Source organism: Trichechus manatus, unplaced genomic scaffold (assembly GCF_000243295.1).
Source record: "Trichechus manatus latirostris isolate Lorelei unplaced genomic scaffold, TriManLat1.0 scaffold00162, whole genome shotgun sequence".
NCBI lineage: Eukaryota > Metazoa > Chordata > Mammalia > Sirenia > Trichechidae > Trichechus > Trichechus manatus.
The window spans coordinates 2,564,964-2,587,670 of record NW_004444098.1 but is presented as its reverse complement, the minus strand read 5'-3'; the positions used below and the strand labels follow the sequence as shown (position 1 = coordinate 2,587,670).

The following is a 22,707-nucleotide window of genomic DNA, read 5'->3' as shown; positions in this document are numbered from 1 at the left end:
ATAGTCCCAAGTGATAGAAGTATCCACAAACATGGATCCAGGATTCTAGAATTATAGCAGGATCACTAAACACAGGCAGGCACGTGACATTTAGCACCACAAAAGCCTTTGATTTTGGCTTCTTGCGTACTGCTTTGCTCACTGCCTCTACACTTTTACAACATTATCACTAAAGGTATATATAAATAAGCCATCATATGTGCCAGCTGTCGACTTTGTTCTCCATGGCAGAAGCTTTTTGTTTCAAATCGGTACCAAATCTTGACTCTGACATTTGTGTTTGGTTTGTTAAAATCAAGATAAAGCTCTCTGCCTTAGGCAAGTTGACAGCTTATTCTCAATTTTTAAAAAGCTTACTCTCAATTTTTAAAATAAAATTATTTCGCGATTACTGATAAAGAGCTCTTTACAAATAACATTCACAGGCAAATACTGATCTGTTGATAATTGACAAGAAACTGAATGTACTACTTTTAAATAGAAAAGTAATTTCACAAGGTTTAGATAAACTGAGACTACAACAAATAAAAGTTTTCCAGGCGATTTAATCAGGTTACTTACAAAGCACACATTCCTGAGTACACCTCATTGTGGTGACATTGCTTATTTCAGAATTCCGCCACGTTCAGCTTAAAAGGTGTTTCTTCCCAAGGAACTGCACTTTTCTGTCAAATGCGCTTGATCGAATAGGAGAATTGGGTTCATAAAATGGATTCATTGCAAACTAGGAAAGAAGAAGGTTTTAGTGATCCTGTCAAATTAAAAAGGCTGACCAACCAAAAGGAAATTATTTTAAAGCTTTAAATTAAAAGAAGTCATCAGAGACATTCAAAACAAAAGTCTGAAGTCCACGTCTTAAGATTTCATCTCAAATGCTCCATCTGTTGTTAAATCCTCATGTCCCCTTGTAAGGGAATTTTTGTTCTGGCGTTTTAGTTTTGAGAAGCACCTGTGGAAAACTCCGGGTAGTATGACAAGTACTGACTGTCTAAGTTAACTTTCAGGAGTCACCCTCAGTGTGAAATACTCATCTACTGGTATTCATTGTAAACATATGGACTAATCTTGTAAAAAAAGCCCTTTGCTACAGAAATATAAATAAATAAAATCTGCAATATGCTCAGAACTATGAAAAGGTTATGCCACACTGCTATTAAAATTACTCTTCTGTGGTAGCTTTTTTAAAATCAGGTTTTTAATACTCTCCTCTAACACAAGGCTAAATAAATGATCAGTTTCTCAGATAAAGGAACAAGTGTATCATAACCTATGTGGGAGAAAATGACTAATATTAAATGGAATTACTACTGAGAAAAGGAGCTACTGATTTTTACACCTTAATTACTTGGTATTGTCCAGTTTTAAAAAAGGACTGTTGTGTGGTGTCAATCCCGACTCATAGCAACTCCAGGTGACATAGAACTGCCCCATAGGGTTTCCTAGGCTGTAACCTTTATGGCAGCAGATCGCCAGGTCTTTTCTCTGGTGGAGCTGCTAGTGGGTTCGAACCACTAACCTTTCAGTTAGCGGCCGAGCACTTAACCATTGCACCACCAGGGCTAGATAGTCTTCTTTGCTACCTCTGACTAGGAATACTGATTGTTAACATTTTATTCCCGTGCTGATATGCAAGAAATCCTGTCCAAATACAGAACACATTTAAATTATTAAGAACATAACTTTCGTTAGCACTGCAGTTTGACCACTGACATCCTATTGCTATTTTATTTTTTCAATGAAATATCAAGAAATGTAGATGGTGCCATTCTCCTTGAGTGACTATCTGATAATGTAAGAATCACTTCCTGGCAGTTTAGGATCTATATTTATTACACTGCAACATACTAATAAAATAGATGGAAAACATTTTAGATTAAAATTATAAAGCCAGTTTCCCTTGCCTCCCTTTAGGGTACCCTAATCAAATCAGTGATATACACTAAAAGCAGAGAAGGAAGCAGATTCACCTCCACGAGTTGTTTTCCTAAATACATGTCCACCCGGCGGTGAGGACGTGCTTGTTGAAGAAGCGGCTAGGGGTAGCTCTGACCATGGGGGAAAGCTAGCCTGGGATGAAAACTACAGCATAACAGGGTGACTCCAACAGTCAGCTTCCTGTCAAAGTAAGAATCCCTTTGCATGATCAGATTTAGAAAATTCTAGAACATACCATACCTTTATATACAAATCGTAGACATCGGTAAAGAAGTTCTTTATTCCATCTTCTTGCCTTATGTCATGAAGCATGATAAATCTCATATGTGAAACAGTTAAGGTAGAATCTTTCTTAGAAATGAAAAATGAAAAGCAACTGGTCGATAGACTATTCCTCAAATAATCATGTGCGGTGTATTTTGTGATGGTAAAGTTTTTGTGATGGGTTTAAAGTTAGGTTAGTTTTATCTTAAAGAGAACATAATGGTGTTTTTAGTTAGAAGATAAACCACAAAATAAATTTCTCTTGATATGGTTCAGATGACCCTTAGTTTTACAGATGAGACTTGGTTTTAAAATCAATCCTTAAACAAAATGTTCTTATGTTTGAAGCGCCGTAAATGGCAACGTGTACATATTTATTTACCTGACTCTTTGAAGCCCATGGACTGAGAGCCTGGCACCTACGGTCCATGTTCTTCGGATCTGGTGACCCAACATTCGCTTACATATAAACGGTAAGGATATGACCAGCAGTAACAAATGCTGAGACAAACCACTCGTTGAACTTGTCCACAGTTTTCAAGTACATGTTGTTAGACAGCCACATGTTCTCATCTACGAGGTCGAGAGCGGCGTGAGCGATGAACTGGTTCAGGTGACGGTGATCATCCTGGATGACAATGGGAGCAGCAAGATTAACAGCCCCGTGCAGCACCAAGAATGCCACCATCCCATCAATCGCTATATATGGTCTCCTCGTGGGGAAAACCAAGTTCCGCTTTTCCTTCCTTTATTGTTGTCATGATACAACCCGTGTGTTCACATAATACTCTGTTTTGTAATTTGATGTCTAAAACTCAACAAAGAGAAACATAGTCAATTAACAAATGGAATGTGCTCAAGAAATTAAATAGAGAATGGTTTTTTTCATGTTGTAAGACAGAAGTTACTGATTGTATAACCATTTCAAGCACGTGAAAAAAAAAAATACTGTTAAAAAAGTCAGTCCTGCTTTCAAAAAGCTCCCATCTTACTAGAGGCAAATGACATGAAAAAATGCATCAGGGATGTGGATAAGGGACTGCAATGTAGCAGGACAGGACTAAGGAGGCGATGCAGGAGAGCTCCACACAAGTGTTCTTTGCACCGGGCCTTGAGGAGCGGGAGGAAGTGCGAGGGGAGGGCTTCCTAGGCAGTGGCACCACGTGAACGGCAGAGACAGTGGAGGAGGTGGCACTCAGAATGACATAGGTCTCTTTCAGGTGAATGAAGCTTACATAGCAAGGCGACATGCTCAGCCCCAGCTGTGAGCAGACACCATGTCACCTGTGGCAACAGCAGCAAGTCCTATCTCTTTCGTGGGCTGCAATGGCTTCATCGGAGAAGGTGAAGATGTCCCACCACAATGTGGAGAAAGAACACATAGCCTGGACTGCACCCTGGGCAATGCTCTCTTTCAAATGCATTTTTCAAAGGCCCCCTCCTGGCTGAGGAGGCTGCTCCCATGGCTAGGCTGGAGGAAGGCCGCTGGTTGCCCCGGAGCCCCTTGCCCAGCTGAAGGATGTTGACTTGACTCAGCTAAAGCATGCCGACTTCACTCACATTGCCGTGACAAAGCTAATGAAATCCTTAAGAGAAATGGATCTAGTGTGTGTCTGGCTCAAAGCAGCATCTTCCATTATTTTACAGTGATGATCAATCTTGAGAGGTTAGGAGAACACTGTTGAAATGCTTTAAGAAGGTGAGTGGTGGCTGGAGAAAGAACTAAGATCAGGTCAGGTGACAAAATATTTTTCCATGCACTGCCTTGCCCACCACAAGGCAATCTGAGGGCACAGAAATGCTCTATAAGTCGTCGTGTACCACAAAGCAGCCACTGCTACAGGGATACCTGCAAACCAACGTTTAATGAGCAGTATTCTCACGTGAATGTGAGGAAATAATCCAGCAATACCACCTGGTAGGTGATACTTCAAACAAATGTCTATCCTATTTTCCAGGCAAGATCTGAATATTTGAAAAGCATCATACACTGGAAATTATGCATTAAAATTAATTTTAAAAAACCAATTCTTATCTTAAAGCACATTACAGCCTACTTTTGGAGGTCGGGAGAAAGAGCGTAACTTTTCAGCAATTTCTTAGGAACGTGGACTCGTAGAAACAGATGGAAAGGACCTGGCTATTCTCATCCCAAGCCTCTCTAGCTTCTGTTTACTCGGAATGGCAGCACGTTCGTGAAGCAAGCTTGTCCTTCTGGAACCACCCTCGGCAACGCGGAAGGTGAGTGGCAGCACCTCCAGTGCCGTTTTCCTGTTTCCGGCACACGACCAGGGTGACGTGGGAGGCGAGCCTCCAGCCAGTGAGTGCTATGGAAGTTCCCTGAACACTGGGTGCTGGAGACTCAGGGTCAGCAGGAGGACAGTAAGGTCCTCTTTTAACCCTCCCAGGTGTAGACTGAGCGTAGTCCATCCTGACGAAAAGTCAGATCCATTGTAACACGATGGGCTTGTCGTGGCGTCTCAAGGCAGCCACGCCTGCTCTTCCAGACCCACTAGCGGTGGACTGTCTCTCTGTGCTTAAGCTAGCAGCATTTCAGAGTAAGTGACCTGGTGGACTGGAGAGCAGGGACAAGAGACTTTGAGCATCATGCTAGTATGTGTTCAACAAGTGTGCGTTGGATAAACAACTCAGAGAACATTCCCTGGCTGGCTTCTATCAACCTGTGGGATTCTGGAGCAAGCCTCAATGATTGTGGTGGATTTCCACAAACTCATCTGTCTAGGTCTGTTCCAGTTCTAAGATCATATAACACCATTATCATTACTACATCCTAACAACACCTTACGAAATTTTTAAAGGCTCCATACATACTTTGGATTCTGCTTTTCCAGGTGGCAAAAACTCCATTTCAAAAACTGGATTATCATGGTGGCCAACAATTACAAAGTAGAAGCTTCCAGACATTGTCTTCAATATATGCCCCCTAATTAAATGAAAAATAATATACATTTTTAGCACTCGATACTGAAAACCAAAAATAGTTAACAGGAAGTCTAGAATTCAACTTTTTACTTACACCTTATGTTGTAGGGGAGAGTGCCACTAAACTTGGCGTGCTTTCCAGAATACAAACAGAGGTATATGGCTTTCAGACTATTCAAATTATATATCCATGATACGTCCTGTAGTATCCAATGTATTAAACGTTCATAGAGAAACTGGAAGACCTCTAATACAAAATCATAAGAACAACATTCTCATGATGCCTGAGAGAAAAAGAGTCAAAAGTCTGGAACATTCGGCTCAAAGGTCTCTGTGCGACTGGTGGAATAAACCGGGCTGAACTTGGACTGGACTTTAACACGGGCACTAACACCTGGGGAGATTCATAAAGGGCAACAGGTACAAAAGGGCAACAACAACAAACATAATGACAATTAGCTCACCTTAGAACTTCTCAGGGACGATCTTTCTGAGGATGCTCAGAACAACGCTACTGCATACCATTGTCACAGAAAGGAGAGATACGGGACCATTTATCTACAGACTGAGTACTGTATTTGTCTTGTTCCTACCTGAAGGATGTGTGCTACAAATACAAGTTTCAGCAAATGCAAGAGCTTAGCTATGCCTTTTCATGTACCAATTAATAGGAAAGGAAGAAACATTTTCATATTCTAGAAAAGACGGAAGACATCATAATCCAAGAAGGAAGACTTACTGAGGCATTAAGAGGTCTTAAAACTAGCGTTGACAAGTTGGCAAAAGAAATAAAAACAAGAGAAAAGTGTGGGGAGGGGGAGGGTGTGTGTCAAAATCAGTGATTCCAAGGCTTTTGCCATAGATAATAAACAGACGGGTGGATGGAGGAATACATAGAGACATGGATTTAGGTACGTATTTTTAGCACAAGGTTCAAGTCTAGCTCTGCCACTTACTAGCGATGTGACCATAGGCAAGGTCCTTGATCCCCCAATGTCCGATTCCTCATCTGTAAAACAGAGATTAATCATCATGACCTTATGGTGGGCTTATGAGGATTACATACTCTACTGCATGTAAAGTACCTGGCACAGCGTCTGGCTCATAGTAAGTGCTCAATAAATGTTATCTAGAATACCACGGAACAGCACTCGCACCCAGGGGATGTGGTGATGAGTAATTCCTCAACACGGGACACAGATCTGGCCACCTGGGAACGGGGAGTCTCTTGGAACGTACATCTGAGGTGCGTTAGAGAGCCCAAGACTCGTCCAGTCCCACTGGCCCCTTCTGCCGATTCACATGGAACATGCTATAGTCAGAAGAAACTGGAAATTTAGTCCCTCAGGAATTAAATGCTTTCAAACGGCAAGGAGGGCACAGCCGGCACTTTTAACTCTAGAACTGGAAGGCTATGACTTTAGAGACCAAGGCAGATCTGAGAACCTTGTGGCATGATGAAGCAGGGTTTACAATGTCATTTGGGGGCAGCACTCAGCAGGCTCCAGCCCGCAAGCCAAGCCTGGCCTCGCCCATCCTGTCACTGCTGTCTGTGGCTGCTTTCCCGCTCCCACAGTGGAGCTGAGCAGCTGTTAAGAGCTCGTCTGGCCCGCAAAGTCTACACTATTCACTCTCTGGCCCTTTACAGAAGAAGTTTGCCAACCTCTGTTTTAGGGAGAAGATTAGAAAAAGGCCCAGAGAGAAAAACTGGATAACAAAGACAAACAGGAATGATACAAAAGCTATGCAAAACGAGGAGCACTGGCAATGATTCTCAGGAGCAAGTGAAGGGAAGAGGGTTGGGAAATCTTAACAAAGTCAACAATGATTGCATTCATGCTTGCTGCAATAGGTCTCAGAACTGGAGTTTGCCAAGGGAAGGGCTTGCTTTCTTCAGCACAAACATTTAAAAAGCAGCAGCAGAAAGAAAAAAATACAAGGAAGATATAACCCCCCCTCCCCCACCGCCACACGCAAACATTTAAGAAGCAGGAAATACCGGCAGTCCCCGGGTAACAAACTAGATCCACTCCTTTCTGTGTCTTTAAGTTGAATATGTAGGTAAGTTGAAACAGGTGCATATGATTCTTATTTAGCCTCACTTTAGTGGGAACCCTGGTGGTGTAGTGGTTAAGAGCTACGGCTGCTAACCAAAGGATCGGCAGTTCAAATCCACCAGGCACTCCTTAGAAACCCTACAGGACAGTCCTACCCTGTCCTATAGGGTCACTATGAGTCGGAATCGACTTGATAGCAACTTTTTTTTTTTTTTGCTCGAAGCCTTTTCAATGATTTCAAAGCTGCAGGTGCAGCAAGTGAAGGTGATCGTGAGGAATTTGTTGCAGTTGGTGTTGGTTCAATCGTTTCAAAGTGAGGACAAATTTACACAACATTAAAGGGCAAATACTAGTAGTCTGTAAGTCAGATGTCTGTAACCGGGGACTGCCTGTATACATATAGGGAAGATAATCCCTGACTCCCCTCCTGACAATCCACACACCCCTATAGGGAAATGCATACAGGAGAAGCACAATGCCAAGTACCAAAAACTGCTGCCAAGTGCATTCTAATTCATGGTGACCTCAAGTGTGTCAAAGTAGAACTGCTCCATGGGGTTTCCAAAGGCTGATTTTTTGGAAGTAGATTGCCAGGACTTTCTTCCAAGGCACCTCTGGCTGGACTCAAACCTCCAGCCTTACGGTTAGCAGCCGAGCTTTAACCGTTTTCACCACCTAGGGACTCTGGGGAACTGAAATACCTCATAAGGGTTCTACTACAAACTATCCAGCTGGGTAAGACACTGCTTTCTTCACAGACATTTCTTTATATACATTCAGTCTCTGACTTGAGCTGCCAACAATTTGATTTCGCAAACAGCTGAATAAGCAAGAAGGATGTTGTTCTCTATTTAATTCTGACAAGGAACTGACAGGTGAAATGGAAGAAATGGAAACCTTGGGAGAAAATGACCATGTTGTCTCAGGAAAGGAATGCCTACAACCATTTAACAAACACTTGTGGGCTTACTATGCACCAGGTACTGGGCAAAGGTGAGGCATACTCTAGACTTCCATGTTGTCCAATACATTGACCTTTCTGCAATGATGGAAATGTTCTATGACTGTGCTGTCCAATATGGTAGCCACTGGTGGCTACTGAGCAGTTGAAATGAGGCTAGTCTGACTGTGGAACTGAATTGTTAATTTTATTTCATTTTAATGTGTATCCGTTTAAACCATCACGAGGCTAGCCGCTACTGTATTGGATAGTGCAGGTACAGCAAGTTAAATTTCAATTGCCACATGTGCCTAGTGGCTACCGTATTCGACAGTATATCTTTAGATCAGTGATTCAAAACTTCTCTTAAAGTTCTGTGCCCTCTCTCACCCTCCGCCCACCTACCAAGCAAGTATTAGTTAGAATTTCAATATGCAGTACAAATAAAAAGAACTGCTAGATTTGAACTACCTATGTTTGCGTGTGTGTGAGCATGTATGTGTTTACTGAATTTTTCCATCACCTTAAACAGGGGCTCTTAAAGCATCTCCAAAGAAGACTAGGTCCAGAGGTGTATAGGAGGCAGTGACATAGAACTTGACAATAGATTAAACTGGGGAACTGAGGAAGAGGGAAGAACCTACAATGGTTTCCAAATGTCTGACCAAGGTGATCAGACAGCACATCAAGATGATGACGTTATTCACTAAGATGAAATAAGAAAGGGAAGGAAAAGGGATGAAAATGAACATGCCAACGTTGAATATGTTGTGGGAGGCAGAATAATGGGTCTTCGAAAATGTCCACATTCTAATCTCAGGAACCTGTAAATATGTCACCTTACACGGCAAAGGGGAATTAAGATTGCAAGTAGAATTAAGGTTGCTAGAAATCAGCTGACCTTAAAACAGGGAGATGATTGTCAATTTTCTGGGTGGGCCCAATGTCATCACAAGGGTCCTTAAAGGTGGAAGAGGGAGGCAGAAGAGGAGTTAGAAGGAAATGTGACTACGGAAGGATGGTCTAAAGATGCAACACTGCTGGCTTTGAAGAGGCAGGATGGGGCCACAAGCCAAGGAATGCGGGTGGCTTCCAGAAGCTGGAAATGACTAAGAATTCTGCCCTAGAAAAATGTGGAGCAGAACTTCAAATTCTTAAAGAATACACACCTAATGGACCCACTAGGACTGGAGGAATCCCCGAGACTATTACCCTGAGATACTCTTTAAACCTTGAAGTAAAACTATCCCCTGAAATCTCCCCTCCCTTTTTTTAAATTATATCCCTGAAGTACATTTTAACTAAATAGCAGGTTAGCTCACCCATGAGTATTGTGCTCTTTAAAGAAAATTATTGATATGAGACCGAATGGACACCAGTTACTCTACAGCGTAGATGAGAAGGTTGGGGGGCAGTGAGACTAAGTGAACGGGAGGGAAACGACCAGAGCGGAAACGATGAGAACGGTGACGCGATGTGAAGAATGTAACCAGTGCCACGGAACAGTATCTGCAGAAATTGCTGAATGGGAGTGGGTTCTGCTGTGTATATTTTCACCAAAATACAATTAAATATTAAAAAGAAAAAAAAGAATTCTCCCCTAGAACCTTCAAAAAGGAACACAGTCCTGCCTGACACCTTGATTTTAGCCCAGGGAGACCCGTGTTGAACTTCCATGCCACAGAACTATAAAATAACTTTGGGTTGTCTTAAGCCACTAAATTTGTGGTAATTTGTTTTACAGAAACACTAGGAAACTAACACTCATGTCAAAGCTGAAAAACCTGTGTGTATGACTAAAAATGAAGGAAATACTCAAGGAAGTGTCAGCCAACAGGTTGTTGCTAGGTGCCATCAAGTCGGTTCTAACTCATAATGACACTACATACAAAATGAAACACTGTCCAGTCCTGCTCCATCCTCCCAATTGCTGTTATGCTTGAGCCCATTGTTGCAGCCACTACGTCAATCCATCTTGTCGAGGGTCCTCCTCTTTTTCGCTGACCCTCAACTTTACCAAGCATGATGTCCTTCCCCAGGGACTGATCCCTCCTGATAACATGTACAAAGTACATGAGACAAAGTCTCGCCATCCTTGCTTCTAAGGAGCATTCTGGTTATACTTCTTCCAAGACAGATTTGTTTGTTCTTTTGGCAGTCCATGGTATATTCAATATTCTTCATCAATACCATAATTCAAAGGCATCAATTCTTCTTCGGTCTTCCTTATTCACTGTCCAGCTTTTGTATGCATATGAGGCGACTGAAAATATCATGGCTTGGGTCAGGTGCGTCTTAGTTTTCAAAGTGACATCTTTGCTTTTTAACACTTTAAAGAGGTCTTTTTGCAGCAGATTTGCCAAACGCAATACGTCATTTGATTTCTTCTTGACTGCTGCTTCCATGGGCGTTGATTGTGGATCCCAGTAAAATAAAATCCTTGACAACTTCAGTATTTTCTCTGTTTATAATGATGTTGCTTATTGGTCCAGTTGTGAGGATTTTTGTTTTCTTTATGTTGAGGTGTAATCCATACTGAAGGCTGTGGTCTTTGATCTTCGTAAGTAAGTGCTTCAAGTCCTCTTTACTTTCAGCAAGCAAGGTTGTGTCATCTGCATATCACAGGTTATTAACGAGTCCTTCTCTTCTTCATACAGTCCAGCTTCTTGGATTATTTGCTCAGCATACAGATTGAATAAGTATAGTGAAAGGATATAACCCTGACACGCACCTTTCCTGATTTTAAACCACACAGTATCCCCTTGTTCTGTTTAAACAGCTGTCACTTGGTCTATGTACTGGTTCCTCATGAGCACAATGAAGTGTTCTGGAATTCCCATTCTTCGCAATGTTATCCATAATTTGTTATGATTCACACAGTCGAATGCCTTTGCATAATCAATAAAACACACGTAAACATCTTTCTGGTATTCTCTGCTTTCAGCCAAGATCCATCTGACATTGGCAATGATATCCTTCATTCCCTGTCCTCTTCTGAATCTGGCCTGAATTTCTGGCAGTTCCCTGTCGATGTATTGCTGCAACTGTTTTTGAATGATCTTTAGCAAAATTTTACTTCTGTGTGATATTAATGATACTGTTTGATAATTTCCACATTTTGTTGGATCACCTTTCTTTGGAATAGGTACAAATATGGATCTCTTCCAATCGGTTGGCCAGGTAGCTGTCTTCCAAATTTCTTGGCACAGGCGAGTAAGCGCTTCCAGCGCTGCATCCATTTGTTGAAACATTTCAATTGGTATTCTGTTAATTCCTGGAGCCTTGTTTTTCGCCAATGTCTTCACTGCAGCTTGGACTTCTTCCTTCAATACCATCGGTTCTTGATCATACGCTACCTCCCGAAATGGTTGAACATCGACCAATTCTTCTTGGTACAGTGACTCTGTGTATTCCTTCCATCTTCCCTTGATGCTTCCTGCATCGATCAATATCTTGCCCATAGAATCCTTCAATATCGTAACTTGAGGCTTGAACTTTTTCTTCAGTTCTTTAAGCTTGAGAAATGCCGAGCGTGCTTTTCTCTATTGGTTTTCTAACTCCAAGTCTTTGCACATTTCATTATAATACTTTTTGTCTTCTCGAGCTGCCCTTTGAAATCTTCTGTTCAGCTCTTTTACTTCATCATTTCTTCCATTTGCTTTAGCTACTCTACATTTAAGAGCAAGTTTCAGAGTCTCTTCTGACATCCATTTTGGTCTTTTCTTTCTTTTCCGGCTTTTTAATGCCCTTTTCCTTCCTTCATGTATGATGTCCTTGATGTCATCCTACAACTCATCTGGTCTTTGGTCATTAGAGTTCAATCTATCAAATCTATTCTTGAGATGGTCTCTAAATTCAGGTGGGATATACTCAAGGTTGTACTTTGGCTCTCGACTGTCCTGCAGTTGGCCCCTGGCCTTGTTCCGACTGATGATATTGAGCTCCTCCATCATCTCTTTCCACAGATGTAGTCGATTTGATTCTGTGTATTCCATCAGGTGAGGTCCATGTGTATAGTCGCCGTTTATATTGTTGGAAAAAAAGGTATTTGCAATGAATCAGCCAACAAGTAGGAGCATTTTATGAAGACACTGGGGCCAAAAGGGAGTTCAATATCTTAAGACATGGGTTCCAAAGCACCATGGAAAAGGTGGCTCATGGGGAGGGGTAAGTCAAAGTGAAGACATCTAGAGCAATATGGGGACCACAATATGGAAAAGTATGGAAAAGAACAGAGGCTACAATTGTTTCAGTATGTATCCCTAACACCTAACACAGAGCCTGGTAGATAATAGGTCAAGGCCTGCAGAATGGAACTGGTGTCAGGTGCTCGCAGCTTGGACAGTGTCAAGATGATGCTAGAATGCAGGAGTGAGAGACACAGTGGGATTAACCAACTTCAGCACTGAAAAAGAACCTTCTGGAAGCTCCAGTGCTGAGGCTGTCGGAGTCTATGAAGTCTGCCAAGGCTGGACATTTGAAGTGTGTGTTCGGGCGGTCCACAGCCCCTTGGTGAGAAATTGCTGACATTGTTAAGGCACCTATGAAGAAACTCTCCATCACAAAGGACTGGGCTTGTCGGCTGACCAGAGCCGGGCCAGGACTCTCACTTGTGGCGCAGAGAGCAGCTGTCCCTGGTGGCTGGGGAGATCTGGGCTTCTCTTAGAAGCAGACAACTGAAGAAATCCACTTGGTGACACAAGGAATCTCTGACTACCTTCAACTTAAAAGAGAGCAGGCACATGGTGCAAGAAGTAGGACATTAACTGGTAATGAACAGAAAAACAGGCCTAGAAACCTGTGGGGCTAGCATCAGAAAGGCAAAGGCTCAACACAAGCAGAGGGGGGGGAACGTGAAGAAAAACAAAAGGCCTTTTTAGGCTACCATCAGTAAAAAGCAAGGGAGAAAGGTCAACTGCTTCAAGCACTTGGTATACAGTAGGTAACAGAGAATGTAGAACTGCTTATGTTCAATTTTCTCTGTTAAAGGGAAGATTTTTCAAACAGCCAAGTGTCGAAGAAACAAGGTTTGGCAGGCTGTGAACCTCAAGACAGGTATTCAACAAATCCAAGTCTTCAGGTCACAACAAAGTATATATCTTAGATTAACAAATGGGATTGTGTAACTACTAGCAGTGACATTTGAGAAACCATGGGAAAAGAGGTAGGTAAACGTGATTCCTATTTTCAAAAATAGGAAAAAGGCTTATCTCTGAGTCTGTAATTGGGCGCATTCAAAGAGATTAAAGCATCAACAGATATATGTATTAAATGCCTATATGGGGTTAGACATCATGCTTTTCTGGTACGTTAGCTCATTTAATGTGACTTCCTAGACAAAAATTGAGTGGATTATTAATCATTCATTCATGTATTCATCGTTTCACTGAGAACAAGTCATGCCAAGCTTACATTTTCTTTTTTGGAAGAGAAACATAGTAGACAGTAAGACACTTTACAAAGTATTTTGGGATTTACCGAAGAACAAACTGGAGACCTGTCGCCTGGACGATAATGTGCTTACAGAGTCCTCGTAAAACAGCCCCGTCTCGTTCACTGGTGTAGCCCCAGAGCTACGACAGTGCCAGGGTCACAGTGAGCACTCTTTAGTTGCTGAATGAGGGATCACTCATAGCTGACTTGAGTGTCAACACCCAAAGACCGTTAACTAAGTGCTCCAGGTCATTTTCTGGTATGGGGTTTCTAGTGATGTTCTGAGGTTGACCTTAACCTAGTCCTGTTCAACATGTGACTCAATAACGTGGATGAAGACAACTTATCAAATTCATAGATAATACTATAGGAAGGGCAGCTAATTTATCAGAAGACAAAAATCAGGATTCAAAAAGATGTCCAAAGCTAGAATTAAGCGAATTAACAAGATAGGATTTAAGAGGATGAAAAATAAAGTCCTGTACATGAGCTTAAAAAAAATCAACAGCACAATGACAGGATGAGGAAAATCTAGTTTAAGAGCAGTTCATCGATAAGAATTGAGAGCTTTAATTTTTGCAAGCTCCGTAAGAGGCAACAGTCTGACACGGTGGTCAAAAGAGCTAATGCAATTCTAGGCTGCATTAAGAGAAAGCTGATGTCCAAGCAAGGGAGAAAGTACCCAATGTCCTCTTCACTAATAATATCTTTGAGAAAGGTACTCAGTTCTGGGCATCGCATTTAAAAGGATCAATAACTTGGAATTGTGTGTGATGGGGGGAAGGGTGGAATCTAGGCTAGGGAATGCTCTAGAAGCAAGACGAGAAACTGAGGGAACTGAGGATGTTTAACGGGAAAAAAAGACTTTGTCTGGGGTAGAGAGGGAGCAGGGTACAGCACAATCTATCTTGAAGTATGATACGCTGTCTAATGGAGAAGGGATCTGACTAGAATGGCAAATGGATTTCCTCTCTTGAGCTAATTTTTTTTTTATTGTTGTAATTTAAATGAAGTTTACATTTCAAGTTAATCTCCCATACAAAAATTTATACATACATTGTTATGTGACTCGAATTGCTCTCCCCATACTGTGACAGCACTCTCCTCCTTTCCACCCCTGATTTCCCATGTCCATTCAACCAGCTCCTGACCCTCTCTGCCTTCCCATCTCACCTCTGGACAGAAGCTGCCCCTTTGGTCTCTTGTATCTACTTAAGCCAAGAGGCACACTCCTCACGAGTATTGCTTTATGTCCCACAGTCCAGTCCAATCCCTGTCTGAAGAGTTGGCCTCGGAAATCGTTTTAGTTCTGGGCTGATAGAGGATCCAGGGGCCATGCTTTCCGTCTCCTGAGCTAATTCCAATCAATCGATAATGACTGCCAGGAGCCAGTGCTGAGGAGGATTCTGAGACTAAGTGCAGTCAGCAGGAAAGATTGCTGTGATCAATTATCCATGTCTGCTAGGGGTTTGGGAAGGGCAGTGCCTACACGAGTGCCAGGTATTTGCTATCTCTGGATTAGACAGCCTTACTCCGACTCAGACCTACAGCCCATGAAGCTACAAGGAAAGACATCTGGCTCGTTGTAATTGAAAACTGTCTAACAATTAAAGAACTATCAGGCTGCCTTGTTAGATGGTTAACTCCAGCCAACCCCCCATCACTAGAAGTATTTAAGGGGAGGCTGGAAGACCACCAGTGACAGAGTAGGATAAACTCAATGAACTTTGAGGTTCCTTCTAACTCTTAAGAATGTTAAGTTGCAGACAAATGCAAGATACAACTCATGGACTCCCTTCCAAAGTCACCCATTTTTAAAACAACCCTCTTTACATCCTCTAGAGGAACAGCCAGAATATGGCTTTGTGTTCCTCACAGCAGTGTTTCATTTGTTCCATAGACCTGGGGCTCCAATACTAAGCACAGAACATGTCTACTGCAATGATGAGGAGCAGTCTGAATACTGTTAATGTTTCTCTAATGTAGAAAATGGAGCCCTGGTGGTGCAGTGGTCAAGAGCTTGGCCTCTAACCAAAAGGTCGGCAGTTCGAATCCACCAGCTGCTCCTTGGAAATCCTGCGGGGCAGTTCTACTCTGGTTTTGGTTTTAATGTAAAAAATGTCCATTCATATTATATAAACAACTCCCCCACCCCCGAGTGAGGTTATACTAGCTTTGGAGAACATTTCATCTAACTCTATTTAACTTTGGGACCAAAGGTGGGTCAATGGGCAGATGCCTTTTAAGAGTGGGCAAGTGATTCTACTTTTAACAGTATCTACAACGTATTAACATCTTTACAGAACACAGTTTTCATCATTTCACTATTCTGCTCCAAAGCCTTAATGCTTCTCATCTATAGGATTATGTACCAGCATGCAAAATGTATTTCTCCGTCGCTACACACTTTTTTTCTTAACATTATTATTCCACCTCTGCTAGAGTTGACTGGGGTCATTGTTTTTTTCCTCCCAAACTTACTTTGATTGTCTCTACTACAGAGTTATTGTTCTCATTTCTCTCTTCATGCCTGGAATGCTCGTCCTGATTCTGTGTATGCAAATCTTACCCATCCTTCAAAGTCTCAAGTCCCTCCTTCTCCATAAGTATTTCCTAACACCAACCTATAATGTTCTCCACCTCCTATGAAGTCCTGTCACTCTAGTTGTCTCTTTAAGACTTTAAGCTTTTCACTGCCAGGGATCGAAATTCATTGTACAGGGCTTTGCACAAAGCAGACACTGACCTGATTTTGTCGTCTAGGACTTAGATACCTTATACCCACAGCACACACTCCGGAGCTCACTGCCCCCAAGACAGTCGTGCATTTCTTACTCCTTTGCTCACTTTTCCCCTTCCTGCGATGCTCTCCTTTCTGCCCACCATGCAAATCCTACCCATCGAGGTCGTGATGAAGTCACACTTTTTCCATACAGGTGTCTCTGATCACTTTCATTTTCAACCACTTCTTCTTTCCAAATTCTTTACTCAGTCTACAATGTATCTTAGTTCTTATCCGGTCCTCCGACTGTAGTGTAATAATGTTACTTCTCGTGAGATTGGTTCCTTTTCTTTTTAATTAGATTTAAGCATCTTGGGGATCAGGCTCACCTTCAGTTCCTCACAGCACGCACAACGGTGGGTACTCAATAAAGTGTAGCTCAGTGGTTCTAAACCAGGGGGTGATTTTGCCCTCTAGGGGACATTTGACAATGTCTGCAGACATATGTGGTTGTCACAACTGGGAATACGACTGTCATCTAGAGGGTAGAGGCGAGGAATGCTGCTAAACATCCTACAATGCACACGACAGCCCCCCAGAACAAAGAGTCATCTGGCCCCAGATGGCAATAGTAGCGCGGTTGAGAAACCCTAGGATAGCTGCATGACCCGATGAGCGTTCGCAGGTGTAGATCGGCTAAGTGAGCTCAGACGGAGTCAGCGGGTCGGGGCTGGGTGGGTCCGGCCCGGCTGCCCCAAGCCGGGACGGAGTGGAGGGACAAGTCCACCACCTCCATCAGCCGGGGTTCAGGGCATCCCCCAGGGCCCCGAGCGCCCGCCACCCACTCGCTCCATTCCTACCTGCAGCAATAGCCAGACAGCAGAGGAGCCCAGCTAGATCCCGCGGCGGAGACCCAGGCTAGGCAGCCGCAGCTAGGACTTTCGGAACAGCCCTCGCGAATCTCGGCGGTTACAGTCTCGCGAGATGTGGGCGGAGCTCCAGGCCCGCGCCTCGCAGCCGGGCGCATGCGCCTAGCGGTCTAAGTGCGGGCGCTCGCTGTGGCGGGCTTTTGGGAGGGGTGGGATGCGGTATGAGCGGTGAAAACGCCCGGTGCTGGCTCCCCTGCTTCTGTGTCCTCTCTCCCCGTCCGCCCACCAGCTGCCTTTGAGGGTCGCGCCTGGGCAACCACCCCGCCCACCCACGAGAACCGCGGAGAAAGGAAATGCGCACCTTTCTCCGAATTCCTAGTTCGAAGCGCGGGGCAGAGCGTTCTGCTCCCTCGTTCCTTCCGAGCCCCCGGGACAATGGAGGGCTCTGAGGGCCGAGATGCCCCCCGCGACCCGGGCCTGCAGCCGGGGATGGGCCTCGAACTTGGGTTGCGGCGGGCGGGCGGGGCGGCCGCGGGCGGAAGCACACACCTGATGGCTCAGGTAGATACCGCGCCCCTCCTCGGGACACGGGCGGAAGTGAAGCCTTCTGTTTAATTCGTTAAAGTCCTTTCCCCGCTGGGCCACCTCCAGTTTCCTTGGAGGCCACGGCCTGGGTACAGAGATTCCCGGCCCCTGGGCCCACCAGGTAACCCGCGCTGCGTTTTCTCTTCCAGTCCCCGATGCCTCCCAAGCCTGAGGGCCTGAGTCAAGATGAACTGCGCAAAAGGCTGTACCAGACGTTTAAGGATCGGGGTATACTGGACACTCTCAAGGTATCAGCTTTAGGTATATGTGTTGTATAACTTTTACAAGCATAATCCTCACCAGGTAGTCTCCATTTGAAGTCATCCAGGTCTTGGATAGTAAAAACAGGATGATATGCAGCTTGTGCTGGTGAATTACATTTATATGATGCTGTATAACTCTCCTGGAATAATAAAAGTTTCTTGAAAATAGTTTAAAGAGATTGAGTCTTTTTAAAAGACCATATTCAAATAATAGATTCATTGAACTGACTTTAAGATAGGAGAGGGTAATGTTTATAAAATGAACATATTTTAGTAAGGTTAGGCTTGTTTTATTAATCTAACTTGCAGGTTCCTGAATCAATACGTGTTTTATAATATCACATGTGAAAGTGTATCTTCATAAAACCTTTGAGTTTGCTAATTGCTCTCGTGCAGGTGTTATTTCCCTTTTGGGGACCCAACTTTATTTTGATCAGTATGCCCAATAAACTGATTTGACCCAATGTATTTTCATAACGTCCGACAAACCACAGAGATGTGATGAAGTGACAAATTTCTTTCCTATACTTGATATCCTGATGTTAAGTTACTGAAACGGGCTCATAGGAAAGTGAAGTCCACAAGGATTCTGGTAACCACCAGTTCATCTGGAAGCTGGTGAAAGTTTTGTCCGGAACCTGACGGTGTGCAGGGGATAATTCCTAACTTTTGGCCGTGGTTCTTGATCCATTCTGGAAATAAAAGGAAGGGTTCTAATTAATGTGACCAATGTGTGTATCTAGTGAAACAATCCTGCTGAAAAAATTTTCCCTCGTTTCTTCTTTTTGAGCTAGACGCAACTCAGAAACCAGCTAATTCATGAGTTGATGCACCCTGTTTTGAGTGGAGAACTGAAGCCTCAGTCCATTCCAGTGGAAGGGAGCGCGCTCTTAATAGGCGCTTCCAACTCTCTTGTTGCAGATCACTTACAAAGATGTGGCTATGAGTATTCACTTTCTGTTTTTTTTCCAGAGAGTGGTTTGGCAAAAGAAAAGGTAAAGTCTTCCCTTTTCTATTTTGAATTTTCTCTTAACAGCTTCTTCCTCTGATAATAGTAAAGTGCTGCATAATAGCTAAGTGCTCCTTGACTAGCTAGGTCTATTTCCGATTTATCTCTGAGTTCACATCCTACCTGTACATACTATATTTGTTACGTACTGTAACAAATGTGTAATACATTTGATTATTAGTTCCTTGGTATCTCAGTTGTCTTTTGTAAAATGATGTATAGAATCACTGAATGTTTGGGGCTAGAATTAACCTTACATTCTGTGTAGTCGAATGTGAATCATAGCTGCCATTTATACCAGATGTCTACCTGTGCTTGGCACCGTGCTAGCACATTGCAGGTGTTCTGTGTATTACCCATGAGGAACCAGACTCAGGAGGTGAAGTGACTTGCCCAAGGTCACACAACTTGTAAGTGGCAGAGCAGGAAGTAAATCTAGATCTGTGGAGCCCTAGTGGTGTAGTGGTTAAGCTTGGCTGCTGACCAAAAGGTCGGCAGTTCAAACCCACCAGCCACTTCTTGGAAACCCTGTGGGGCAGTTCTACTGTGTCCTATAGGGTCGCTATGAGTTGGAACTGACTCAGTGGCACCTAACAACAACAACAAAAGTATGCCCTTTTTACTATGCTACAGTCTCTTCAGATATTTCCCTTCTTTGTATTTACATAAGAGAAGTGAGGGATGTGTAATTTTTAAAAATCTATCAAGTTCTCAAGAATTAAAAGGGATGTTTTATGTTTTACTACTTTTCTAATTATTTTAACTATATTTCTCCACCATTACTCTTTCAACATATTAAAAACCCAAAATCAAACCAGTTGCTATCAAGTCAACCCTGACTCACGGCGATTCCATGTTTGTCACAGTAGAACTGTGCTCCATAGGGTTTTCATAGGCTGATTTTTCAGAAGTAATCACCAGGCCTTTCTTCCGAGGCTCTTCTGAGTAGACTCAAATCTCCAACCTTTGATTAGCAGCTGAGTGCATTAACTGTTTGCACCACCCACAGACTTGAACATATTAGTCACATTTTATTATTTTAAAAGGTAGATATAGTAAATTTTCCTTACTCTATTTATTTCATTCTTAATTGTCCAAAACAAGAACAACAGCATTTGAATGAAAACTGAAGATTTAAATATGCTGTTTCTTCATTAACAACCAAATTTTATTCATCAGCATTAGAACTTCTTTTTTGGTCCATCAATCTCTTAAGCTTCTAATTACATTTCACAATTTTACTTGTTGTATGAGTACTAATCAATTATATAATTATTGTAGCAGTAGTCAATTCATTTCACACATTTAAGGGTTTCTACTAATATAAAATACCATACAGAGTATTTTATTTGAAGGAAACCAGCAGAAAAATTATATCAGTGTTCTCAAGGTAGACATAGTAAGCAATATGCACTGTAGGAGAAATATGTATTAAGAATAGCCACCCAAAATGTCTTGTTTAAAAATATTTTAGGTATAGGTATACTTTAGTCATTGATAGTTGTAAAGACAGTAAAATTTAGTTTATTTGCATTTCAAAACAGTAAGTACTTTTAAAAATTTACTGTAATTGAAAGACCATGGAAATCACTCATGTATTCATTGGTTCATCAGATATTTAAGTGTCATCTATAAGGTATTAACCATTTCTGTCACTTCTGTTGGACATATAATCTTTGTGAAATATTTGGTTCACCAATAATTATGTGATCAAGAAAAATATTTTGTCTTTTTAACCTCGATATGCTTATTGTAATTTATCTAGCAGTATTAGGAAAAGAGCTTCAATTTTGCATTATTAGAATTGTTATAATCTTATTTTGTATTTAATCTGAAGCATAATTCCTAATCTCATATTAGAAAAATGTCCTCGTTTATCATTTAAACATCCGTGCAAAAATATGTCTACTTGCTTAATCCTTTTTTTGTCTTAAGGTATTGACTATGCAGGATCTATTGCAACTCATTAAGATCAACCCTGCATCCAGTCTCTACAAATCACTGGTAGGACTGTTTAGTTTTTGTAACCTACTTGATTTGTTAATTATAACAGAATAGTTGAATAAAGAAGAAATATTTTCTTTTAACAGGTTTCAGGATTTGAACAAGAAAACCAAAAAGGTAGGAGCCTTCACCTTTGTGGAGAATAGCAACCTTTTTGTCACAGTCATGCACTTGTTCCTATAAAAGTATGAAACTAATGATTTTTAGGGGGAAGAGTAGGGAATTTAATTTGAATTAAATCATTTGATTCTTCTTCTCACAATACTGTACCTATTAAATAAACAAAACAATCCATTCTTCTGTTGTTCTGACAAATGTAGATCATTTCCCCCAAATTTCCATCTTTTTAATAACCCTTAGATACGCAAGTAAAACTGCAGACCGCATCAAGATCCCTACAAACAGATTGAAAGATATTCTTTGTAAAAATACTCACTGTTTGAAACATTTCTAAAAAAAAAAAAACAGTATATAGAGTATTAATGGTATTAATATTTGTTGAAAGTTTGAACTATCTGTTCAGTTATACATGCTATTATTATTGTTTTTATTCTTAAGTATTTATACGGGTTTGATAAATTCCTTAATTTTGGCCTTGATAATAAGCTTTCAAGAGTCCATAACTACTGTGGGTGCCAGACCATGGGTTAGACTTGACAGTGGGCTGAAATTGTAAGCAAACAAGATGCCCCTCAGTAGGTGAATGGATAAACTGTGGTACATCCATACAATGGAATACTATTTGAAAATGAAAAGGGATGCTGTATTGCGGGTTTGGCAAACAATGTCACAAAACAATTTGTGTATTAACTGTTTAGTGAGAAATTAATTTGCTATGTAAACTTTCACCTAAGATGCAATTAAAAAAGAAAAGATAGACTATCAAAAAAAAACGAAACAAAACCCATTGCCATCGAGTCGATTCTGACTCATATCAAGGCATGCACAAATATAAATGAATCTTAAATGCATATTGTTAAGTGAAAGAAGCCAGTCTGAGTAGGCTGTATACTGTATGATTCCATTTATATGACATTCTGGAAAAGGCAAAACTATAGAGACAGTAAACAGATCAGTGGTTGCCAAGGATTTGGGGTGGGGTAGGGGGTGGGGAATTAAATAGATGAAGCCCAGGGGAGTTATTTAGGGTGGTGAAAGAATTTTGTATGATAACTGTGATGGTGGGATACATGACACTATACATTTGTCAAAACCTATAGAACTTTACAGCACAAAAAGTGAACCTTAATGTATGCAAATTTAGGAGATCAGGTGATCCCAGGATGGAATGCAGACTGTGACAAAACAATGTAACCTTATTACAGATGTATGAAATAACCTCATTGGAGGAGCAGGGGAAAAGGTATTCACATAACTTTGGAAATGAGTAGAAACTGTTATGACTAAAGGCAAAGGGAACTGTGTATAAGCACTGTACTCCAGTTAATAAAGTTGGTTCCCATGGGGTACAGCTTAACAATTCTGAAACCTCTATACATGTGTACTGGAATTGAGCAATTAAGTAAATAGATGGCAGATGGTGGGAGCCATGTTTGTCACTGTTGGAGTGGGAGATTTCGGATAAGCAAGGAGAGGAGGCTAGAATGATCCATGTAGTAATGAATTAAGAGTTGGAGACATCAGTATGAACTCATATTGAGTTTAGTATAGATACAAACAGCT

General features: G+C 41.8%; 2 protein-coding genes across 5 annotated transcripts in view; one reads left to right on the top strand and one right to left on the bottom strand.

The window, feature by feature from the left end:
• Window positions 1-471: 471 nt before the first annotated feature.
• TRAPPC2 (trafficking protein particle complex subunit 2) lies at window positions 472-17,252 on the bottom strand. 4 transcript variants are annotated; one of them, XM_023740703.1, is made up of 8 exons: window positions 17,155-17,249; window positions 6,099-6,151; window positions 5,607-5,656; window positions 5,237-5,389; window positions 5,032-5,143; window positions 2,683-2,827; window positions 2,176-2,261; window positions 472-724 (listed from the first exon to the last, which is right to left on the bottom strand). In XM_023740703.1, the coding sequence occupies exons 5-8, from the start codon at window positions 5,122-5,124 to the stop codon at window positions 626-628; spliced, it is 423 nt and encodes a 140-aa protein (XP_023596471.1). In that variant the 5' UTR covers window positions 5,125-5,143; window positions 5,237-5,389; window positions 5,607-5,656; window positions 6,099-6,151; window positions 17,155-17,249; the 3' UTR covers window positions 472-625. The 4 variants fall into 4 exon arrangements, with proteins under 4 accessions (XP_023596471.1, XP_023596470.1, XP_023596472.1 ...); XM_023740702.1 differs by lacking the exon at window positions 5,607-5,656 and having other exon boundaries at window positions 17,155-17,250; XM_023740704.1 differs by lacking the exons at window positions 5,237-5,389; window positions 5,607-5,656 and having other exon boundaries at window positions 17,155-17,252.
• A 254-nt stretch (window positions 17,253-17,506) lies between these two features.
• OFD1 (OFD1 centriole and centriolar satellite protein) overlaps window positions 17,507-22,707 on the top strand; it is a 36,184-nt gene continuing 30,983 nt past the window's right edge. The window contains exons 1-5 of the mRNA XM_004386341.3: window positions 17,507-17,724; window positions 17,898-17,996; window positions 18,806-19,006; window positions 20,956-21,024; window positions 21,111-21,141. Of these exons, the coding sequence (XP_004386398.2) occupies window positions 17,599-17,724; window positions 17,898-17,996; window positions 18,806-19,006; window positions 20,956-21,024; window positions 21,111-21,141 (526 nt within the window). The 5' untranslated portion in view covers window positions 17,507-17,598. The remainder of the gene's footprint in view (window positions 17,725-17,897; window positions 17,997-18,805; window positions 19,007-20,955; window positions 21,025-21,110; window positions 21,142-22,707) is intronic.

What these genes read in the sequence shown, in the direction of transcription:
- TRAPPC2 (XM_023740704.1), bottom strand. Translation starts at nt 5,124, where the DNA reads ATGTCTGGAAGCTTCTACTTTGTAATTGTTGGCCACCATGATAATCCA. An exon ending in CTGGAAAAGCAGAATCCAAA is followed by an intron (nt 2,828 to 5,031) that starts GTATGTATGGAG and finishes ATTGTCATCCAG; the next exon opens with GATGATCACCGTCACCTGAA. An exon ending in TCTACGATTTGTATATAAAG is followed by an intron (nt 725 to 2,175) that starts GTATGGTATGTT and finishes CTTCTTTCCTAG; the next exon opens with TTTGCAATGAATCCATTTTA.